This window comes from Kryptolebias marmoratus, linkage group LG6 (assembly GCF_001649575.2).
Source record: "Kryptolebias marmoratus isolate JLee-2015 linkage group LG6, ASM164957v2, whole genome shotgun sequence".
Lineage (NCBI taxonomy): Eukaryota > Metazoa > Chordata > Actinopteri > Cyprinodontiformes > Rivulidae > Kryptolebias > Kryptolebias marmoratus.
This window is the reverse complement of record NC_051435.1, coordinates 16,066,273-16,075,968: the sequence shown is the minus strand read 5'-3', so window position 1 is coordinate 16,075,968 and position 9,696 is coordinate 16,066,273. Positions and strand designations below refer to the sequence as shown.

Below are 9,696 nucleotides of genomic sequence, written 5' to 3'. Positions count from 1 at the left end.
AAGAAAAAATAAATTCAAAGCAATCCAAGCTTGCTTTGACCGGTCGGTTGATAGAATACCTTTCAAGATGCCTTTTGAATTGTATTTAAAGAAAACACTGTGAAAAGATGTGGACTTTTTCTTTCTTTCTTTTTGGATGATTTACAGATTAAAGTTCAGGTTTGAGAGCTCTGCATTCCTCCCAGGTATCAAAAGACAACTGCACAAAGCAACAATGGCTCTATTCACGCTCAAAAATCAAAGATGGCTACAGAAATACGTGTTGGATTCAGGAGTCAGACTCGGCGAGGCCAAGTTCAAGGTGTGAGCTCTGAGCCAGCTAAACGTCGCGTCACTAATCCCCGCTGAAGGTGAAACCATATCGAACTCGAAGAGTCGATACTCCAACTTCCAAACACCTTAATGTTATACAGTGATGCTAATTTGACCGTGATTGATTTAACCCACATTTTCAAACATCTGTAATTCATAATCATGACACAAGTGGTAAGAATAAAGACTTGTGTTAATATCTGGAGCTTCGGGAAAACAAAGGTCTTGTGTCCAATAAAGGCAGGGTGGAAAAAAGGCATCTGAGTCATTTTGGAACTGCTTGATTTAATCCTTTTTCTTATAAACCATGTAAAAAGAAAACTACTATTATTACGAAAAATGTTTTTTTTTTTTACAAATCAAAATGCAGCAAAACTGTTTATTTCTTTTCAGCTTTGGCCTTAGGGCTGAAGAAAGATGACATGGGCTTCATGCCGCTCTTGTCCACCTTTGCTAGAGTTTTCTGAGCAGCTGTCATCTTCTTGGGTGGCTGGGGAAAAAAAAAAAAAAAAAACAAGTCAATGACCTTGCCCAGAGACAGCAGGAAATGTATGACATTTGATGATTTTGAACATGATAAATAATGAATCGTTTCCACAAGATAAGCGCTCTTGTTTCATGTTTCTGCTACACAACAAAAGCTTAAAGAAAGCAGTAAACGGACAAAGTTGCACAATCACCGAAGGAGCTACAAAACCAGACGTCTGCTCTGATCGTGGTGACATGAAATGTTACTGAAAGCTTCTCATCCCACAAATAAAACATTCATGCTCTGCGCAACACTCACTTTCCTCGCAAAGTCTGCACTGTTGAATTTGGTGTAGTCTTCCTCAGCCTCCACCGGCTTGTCTGAAAGTTTCCTCTTCTGCCAAACGAGGAAGAGACACTTTTCACCATAAAGAGCAACCGACCGAACACAAAGAAACCCCACACTACTAGCACTACAAACCCCAACGTTACAGCCATTAAACCCACGGATCAAACCACACAAAGCGACGCCAAGAGCGAGGTGGAGGGATGCGCAGAAAGTGAGCAGCTTTGGCTTCATGCAGAACAGAGAAGTGAGAGTTTCACCACATCAGCTGCACTCAAACGTACCTTAGAAGGAGGCTCTGTTTCCTTGGGACTTTTGAGTTCTGGTAACCTGTGGGGTGACAAAGGCCTGTTCAATCTGAAAGGTCACTACAATGCAGCAATAAAAATGCTATATTTTTTTTATTATTTAACTTACCCTAAGTGCCTGAGGAGCACTTTGCTCAGGTCTTCGCTGATGTAGTCTGATATCAGGCCATGAGCGTAGCGTAGGTAGTCTTCTGTATCATAAAGTGAGCAATAACCAACAAAAAATCCTAGTTAATTGTTCAAATAATTTGTGTCTGATGGATTTAGGAGTTGAAATGTTTTAATGATTAAACCAAACATGCCTAAAAAATAAAACTTAAAAAAAAAAACTAAATGCCACTACTGCCATCTACTGGTTATTATTCATATCTGCAACTAAAAATGGGTTTCAAAGGCTGCAGGGTCTAAAAACTGAATTTAAGAGCCAAGTGTGAAACAGGAATTGCATTTGTCTCAAAGGTAAAAAATAATCAGAAGCTTTGTTACCTTCCTGATTATCTGACTCGGACTTGACTCTGACGTATGTTGTGGATTTCACTCCTTCTCCTACACAGATATTTTTCTTCTTCAGGGCAACAACCGTCCTCTCCACCTACAACAAAAAACAACAGGAAACAGGAGGATTTGCACAGCTTTCCTTAACGTTTCTGTTTTAGGTTGAATATCTTGCACTGTCTTCACCTTTTTTTTCAACCAGTCCATGGTTCGATCTTGACTGTATCGATGAAATGTCTGGCTTCCCACCTCTGACGATACACAGACACGGCGATTATATGTAACTTAAGGCTGCAGCTGATTGTCGAGTAAGCAACAAAACTTCACCTTTCTCCTCTGCGATGTGGTGCAAGCTGGTGAGGGAACGTGTGCAGCTGAGCAACCTCGAGCATGCTGGGAAGTCCTCGTCCTTTACAACTTGATTCACAGGCTGGAACTTCCCCTGAGCAGCAAGAAATTACATTAAATTTAAGACAACATATAAAAGATTAAACAAACTCTTAGTTTAGCTGTATTTATGTTCAAATATATATAAAAAAAATACATTTTAAGTCAACCTCTGCGGCGACCATGAGCAAAATTACTGTGAGCAAAGTGTGGCCCCTATCCTGTCGTTTTGATTGTCTTTAAACAAACAATATGTCACATTTTTAGAGCAAAGCTGCACATATTTGTGCTCCTGGGAACTAAATCTACATGTGGAGCATTGACAGAAGACTGTGCATGCTTAAGGCAAACAATAAGTGCCTTAAACTCTAGAAAATCTTAAAAACACAGATTTTGAGTTAGCAGAGTCATGATACTAAACCCTGTGGGTTTGAAGTTAAATTATTGTTTCTTTTTTTTCTTCCATATATATTTTGTGAAACACCACAGGGTTTATAGAAATGTCTGTAAAAAAAAATAGAGTCTGAAAAGCAACAAGGCATAAATGCATTTGTAATTTTGCGGGAACATGTTCAGCTGACAGAAGATGACTGTGACATGAGCAACATGTTTTCTTTGCATACAAAACAGGAGTTCGCGCGAGCAGCGTCGCATCATTATGCAAAGTGTGAACACACGTATTCAGGGCTTTCTGATTCCCGCGTTTTGGATCATCCAGGACACATAGACGAGGGGAAAAAAAACAGCCTCACAATGACGAGTGTAAACGAGGTTTAGGATCCACGGAGGAGCAGCACACGGCTTTCTGCTGAAACTGAAGAGGGCTTCTCGATCTTACCTCTTTGCCGGATTTAATCATATATGGCAAAAGTAAGTAGAGAGGATCCATTGGTGTCACAAAAATGAGCCTTCCATCTGTTTAAAAGAAAAGAAAACAAAACTCAGACCTTCATATAGCATGTTAAATGTAAGTAGCAAGACCAAATACCTGCAATATTTGTTTCTTAATTTGTCAGAACTTCAAAAAAAATAAATCAACACAGTAAGCACTTTCACAGACCAACTGTGAAATTAGCTTTGTTGTATTCAGAAAGATGTTTTAAGTTTCTTTAAGCGTTTGTGACCTCTAAATTGATGATCTGACCTTTAATAATACCTTAGTTGAGTGTGAAAGTCTCTTACATCTAACAGATCATGTTTTTTGTGTCTAAATACAAAACGAGCTGACTTCGGTCTGCGATGTGACCTTTAGGACCCACCTCTCTGTACGGTCTGGCCAACGAACCAGGAGTGAAAATCTTCTTCAAATGCTTTGACCTCGTACAGCTGCAAATTCCCACTCCCGAGCAAGTACAGAGATGCTTCGTCTGCAGCAGCAAAAAAAAAAAGGGAACCGTGGTAATTTCATTTCTGCAATCGCGGGTCACAAATATAGAAAGGAACGGCTGTGAAAGCCCACGGGACACGTGGAGAAACTTCTGAAGTTTAGGTTTTGACTCTGCAGTCTTATGTCAACTGTTCATCTGAAACTCGTGTTTACATCTGTGCTTTCAGGAAAGTTTTTTGCTTTTTATTGTTAATTCAAAATAGACCTGATCTAACTCGTGTGGAAACTAAGGCTCATCCGGTTTTAATTGCCAATTACGAATAGGAGGGGAAAAAAGTGTAAAGTTTCAATAATTTAGGAGGTAAATAATGCAAAGTGCAGTGAAGAAAACACTTTTTTAAATTAAATATTTAGAATGGCAAAGAGACTGCTAAATCTGTATCACATGTATCTGAACCTATCCTCAATAATGCAGAATAGAAGCAAACACAAGGCAGCAAAAGAGCAAAAATGTGACCAAAATTCTTATTACCAAAGTTGCCATACTTAAAGAAAGTGCTCTAAAGTTTTGTTGCTATATTCACAGATAGTCTCATCAGCTAATCTGCAGGACATTTTACTCTAAGACTTGGTGGAAAATGGACGTCCAGAGTGGAAGCTGTGGACATCTGTGTTTGCACGATGCCACCCTTAACAAACATTGCTGACATTTCCAGCCACTCTTATTAGCTCTCAGGTATTCATCCTGATGGGAAAAGTGAATGTAAGCCTTTTATCACGGCTTTAATGTAACAAACATATCTGGAGAAAAATTACTTTGTTTGGTTCCTGTCTGTGACTCTCAAGCTTGAAGAATATGCAGTGCTTATTTACTTTCAATCATCTACCTAACATCCACAGCACTTAAAGGGCACCTCCTCAGGAGGACTAGGAGTCATTTCCCAACATTTATTTTTTATTAGAAGATCTTTCAAGGGCTCAAAAGCAGCTCTTGTAGTGAGAACATTGTGATATGCCACAACATGGTTAGATAATGCCATTGTCAGGTTATAACGCCTAAAACAAGTTGTTTTCGTGTCATGTGGTTTGAAAAAGTAAAACTACATTTCACTGAAATGGTATTTAATCCCATTCATCATCATCTTAAGTAATAAAAAAGCCAAAACAAGACAACAGATTAAGAATAAGGAGATTAAACCTGTTGAGGGATTCCTCAGCCTCAGAAAAGCTGGATCACTGTCGTGCTTCTGTGTGTTTAGGACCGAGTCTGTGGGCAGAAAAATAACATTGCATGAGAGACAGACCATAGCATCACCAAACCCAGGTCAGGATGGCTGTATTCAAACCATATAAGAGAATTTATTATACAAAACCTCTAAATGTATCTAGCTTTACCAAATGCAGAATCTGTGAGCGCTAAAACACAGCAGTTTTTACAACAAATATTCTTGTTTAAACTATTTATTTTATATCTTTTTAAGGTTTAACGTTTTCTATAAATAGTTTAAAGGTTAAACTTATAAACAAGGAACTAATTCTGCAAAATACCCATTGGTAGGAAGAAGGGTGATGGTTACATTATCTAACACGTGACTTTGTTTATAAACTGACTATGAATAAATGAAGTTTTTTTTGAATAACAATCAGATGGATAGTTAGCATGTTGAGTTACAGGTCTCATAATATTTAGCATAAAAACTCAGCTCTACACCACTAGTTGAAGCAAGATATCATTAAGTTATTAAGGATTAATACATGTTGTGTTTGTTAGCATTGTTAGCATCAACAGCTCGCAGTTAACCTACCTGCAGAAATAACAACCCAGCTGTCATTCTGCTTGTTTGGCGTTCGTTTCTTTTTAGCAGCCATGCTGTTTGTTTAAACTTAACCTGGCGACTTTCTCCTGCTGCACTAAATCATTCCCTCTGGCTAAAAACATTCGCGGGCTACACGGTGGAGCTACTTATGTCCTGACAACATGAGCTCAGAAAAGGCGCCTCTCCGTGCGTCTCCACTTCCGCCATCTGCTGTCACGTATAAAATAAACACATTAAGAGTTATAAAAATCCTTTCTGTTCACTGCTCTATTAAAACTTGCATGCTGTATGAAATACACTCGTTTTGTTTGGATATATTCTCAAAACAAAACCGAAAAAACGCCGTTTTAGGTTATCATTTTAACCTATCCACATCTGCTTTTATTATAATGGTACGTTCCGAAATGACGTCAGAGCTTCGTGTAAGTTATCAGTGCCGCCACTAGAGGGCGCGCAACAGCTTCTGTTCAAATCTGTAAAACATGATTTAGGCCTCCTTTGCACAGATTTCTTATCACCCACTTAAAGTGACACATCCTTACTGATTTGGGTTTAAAGTCTCTGCTCTGAGGTGCAGGATGTTTGGTGTTTGGTTGTCCTTTGGCTCACTGGCACACAACAGATTGAGGGATCCATCTGTGCTTCAATGAGAGGACGGCATCTTTCACTTTCTCTCTCAGGATGTGACACTGTGTGTCCCAGTTGGTTTTCAGTGACTCATTTGTTTTTTTTTTTGTTTTTTTGTCCCCCCTCCTTTCCTCCTGCATTGTTTATATGCGTGCTGAAATGAGGATGTGTAGGAAACGTGTGTGTGTTTTCCGCCTTTTTATTTGACTATAACCACGTAATCAGTTGTTCAGGGGCATTTTTATATGTTTTACAGCTGTTAATTTTTCTCTGTGGCTCAGCACATTAACAGGTTTTTATTAAGCTCGTTTTAGTAATGAGAAAAGGAGATATTTGTGATCTGTGACTCTACGGGGATTATGATGTAGAGGAAAACTGGGGTCTGCACATGACCCTCTCATTTTCAGTCTCTGCTTTTGTGCTTTTGACCATTTTTTTGCTCATATAAAAATGAGTTTTCTTTCCAAGTGCATTTGCCAAAATTTGAGCAACACATGTTCCAAACACTTTGAACGCTGCATAAGATCCTCCTTGAAATCGGCGCGATTTATGTTGCTGTGGCGAAAATAAAAAAAGATCATGTGTGAGATACTGTCTATGAATTACTTGTTTTATGGGTCTCGAGGGAATCATACACGACAGCCTGTGCAGCTAAATAGAATGTGCCATGAAAGCCTTTCTTTCATTTTGGTGCTGCTTGAGGGAACGTCTGTGTTTCTGACGGCCAGGCAGAACAACAGCGGCCTTTTTTTAAAACACTGGACCACAGACGAGCCCCAGAGAGCCGAGTTGCTCTGTCATCAGGACGCGAGAACAAAGTGGATCTAAATTTAAGTCCATGGTTTGGACCCCCAGTCTGAAGCCTCTGGATTGTCTCTGAAACGTTATCCCATTAATCTTGCATTAAAAAAAGGGAATTTCAACACAAAAAAGACGCGTCTGTTCTCTTTACCCAAGTCTCCTTCCTCCCTTTTGTTGTTGGTTTTTTTAAATAAAAGTAGCATTCCTTGAAGGAATGCATATCACCTGTTGCCAAAGTTTTAAACAATTTTGCACAATCTTGAAGCGCTCAGACTACATCACAACAAATTTTAGCTCAATAGCTGTAAATATGACAGACCTTTAGCCATCTGAGGTCAGTTAGCTGTGGTGGCCTTATTGAATTGGGTTCACTCCAAAGGTTAAACAGTTGTAGATGTACATCCAGTGATTACTGTCTAAAGCTTTCATTAATATCTCTGTTGGTTCATGAGATATTTTGCTAACAGACCAACATATATGCACAGACAGACACAGACGCATGGTGCCAATCGTGATTGTTCCTATTTTTTATTTTTATCTATTTATCTCTTGCAAATCTAACTGTTTTCTGGGTTACACAAACCACATTTTCATAGCGGTTAGATGAGTGGTCTCCAATCCTGGTCCTCGAGGGCCACAATCCTGCATGTTTTACTTGTTTCTCTGTTCAAACACACCTGATTTGAATCAATGGGTGATTAACAGCCTTCTGCAGAACATGAAGAGGTAATTTAACCACTAAATCAGGTGTGTTGGAACAGGGAAACAAGGAAAACATGCAGGATGGTGGCCCTCGAGGACCAGGATTGGAGACCCCCGGATGGACAGACTGCATGCTGCACAGTGAGAGAGTGGCTCCACTTATTGCTATTCCTTTAAAGAAGCAATGGTTTGTCAGGTTTGGTAGAGGGGGACAGTCTGACTGATAATGGAGCGAAGATGAGCGGGACACTCATCATATAAGCCGGCTGATAATATCCTGGCTGAAAGGGTGCAGACTCTGTTTACTCACGCCACGTGCCCGCATGTCAATGTGAACTCACTGAGAGAGGCTTTGAATCGAAGTCGACAGAGACAGTGAAGGGTACGAGACTTAAAGCAAGACTTGTTTGTGACTGAAAACTGAGAGTACGAAGTTTAAAAGATAATGAACGCTTTAATACATGACACCTCAGTGACGTTAGTGAGCCACTCGAGATTTTATAAAGACAACCTGAATATCCTGATGAGAAAAATCCATGAAAATAAATCACTAAGATACAAATGTGATAAAATGTCATCAGCTCTCACTTATAAAAGGTAATTATGTGTTTGTTCTGGAGTGAACTGCATTGTTGTTTTTGAAAGATAACACAGTGGAAATAGGCTCACTGCAGCCATTAATACTGTGATAATATTGAACTCATAAATGTAATGATTGTTGGGTTTATGGGCGCAAGTTATTTTTTTAAGGTTTTTAAAAGTGATTGCGCAATTTGTTTTGTTCCTCTTTTTGAATAATCACAGTCTGACGGAGCGGTCCGTTTTTATTGTTCTGGCAAAGTGAAGGCTCTGTTCAATACCTCATCTTTTCACAAAAACTCAACCTGGGGACAACGTTTCACAAAAACTAGTTCACGTGTTTTTAAGTGACACAATAATGTACCAAGCAGCGAAAAAAAAGAATAAATCTCGAGATTTTAAATGCTTTATGTATATGTCTTCCGATTACTGTTAAAAGTTTGTTTTAATCTTGTTGAGCTGAGGGGGCCTGGAGATCTTTCTCCCTCCAAAGTGGGGTGTGGCATGAAAGGTTTGAGAACCAGTATTACTTGTGAATAGCTCTTCGAATGTCCTCAGTTTGGCAAAAATAGTTTTTTTATTCAGACCAGACTGATGAGCTAATAGCTAGTCACAGAAGGGCCAGCTGTTTTAGGACGGCAGCCATCTAACCTCTCTCAAACTAGCCATTAGCTCATCTGTTTGATCAGAACTAATCTCTATTTCACCATGAAGTCATTCAAAAAGCCATCTACAACAGGTAAGATATTAATTGTTCATAACTATTCCACAGAAGCCCACTTTATTAAGAGCTGAACTATTCCTTTAGGAGAGAAAAGGGGACATTTTTATCTAACGTTGCTGCCAGGAGAAGCCAACTACAAATAGAAATACATCGTCGCTCTTTCTGGATGCTCGGGGCTTTTATTTCTTGCTTTTGTTCAAACCAAAAAAAAAGAAAAATCTTTTTTTTTACTCATCAAGGGCAAAAACTCCATTTTCAGAGTGAGGATGCTCAGACTGATGTTCTCACAGCCCACATGCACACAGAGGAAAACAGATGTGCAGCGAGTTTCCCACTGCAGCAGAAAGCATTTGAGTCATCATCTGGGATTCCCTTCCTCTCACTTCCAAATATGGGTGGGATTGTGAGAGAGCGGGAAGAAGAATGTAGAAGGTAGAGGAACCCCCTCACCCCTCCTCCTCCTCCTCCTCCTCCTCCAAGTGATGTCAGAGAAACAGCGAGCCTCACGCTGACTGGAAATTCACAGGGAAGAATGTCGAGAATGCCAGAATCACTAAAATGCTATTCACTCAGGCATGTTTGTAACATTTCAGTCATAGCACACGTCTGCGGTCCACTCACTCACACACACACACACACACTCATGCAGAGTGTTTCACCAGTCGTCTCGCTGGGGAGATATTTCTTCCCGTAAAGTCTTATTCCTCTTCCCCCTGACAGGATGGTGAGTCCGTATTCCCAGCATCTATTGCTCTGTGTGAGGCCCCTGGATAAATGTGGTGTTTTCCCTCGCTCTGTGGGAG

At 39.8% G+C, this 9,696-nt stretch overlaps 1 protein-coding gene across 3 annotated transcripts; it reads right to left on the bottom strand.

The window, feature by feature from the left end:
• Positions 1-577: 577 nt before the first annotated feature.
• rnaseh2b (ribonuclease H2, subunit B) lies at positions 578-5,772 on the bottom strand. Of its 3 annotated transcripts, none has more exons than XM_017410156.3 (11): positions 5,449-5,772; positions 4,842-4,910; positions 3,576-3,683; positions 3,155-3,231; positions 2,257-2,371; positions 2,116-2,180; positions 1,921-2,026; positions 1,544-1,622; positions 1,411-1,456; positions 1,100-1,177; positions 578-802 (listed from the first exon to the last, which is right to left on the bottom strand). In XM_017410156.3, exons 1-11 carry the CDS (start codon positions 5,510-5,512, stop codon positions 692-694), a joined length of 918 nt encoding a protein of 305 aa, XP_017265645.1. In that variant the 5' UTR covers positions 5,513-5,772; the 3' UTR covers positions 578-691. The 3 variants fall into 3 exon arrangements, with proteins under 3 accessions (XP_017265645.1, XP_017265644.1, XP_017265646.1); XM_017410155.3 differs by having other exon boundaries at positions 1,544-1,625; positions 5,449-5,745; XM_017410157.3 differs by lacking the exon at positions 1,100-1,177 and having other exon boundaries at positions 1,544-1,625; positions 5,449-5,761.
• Positions 5,773-9,696: the final 3,924 nt, after the last annotated feature.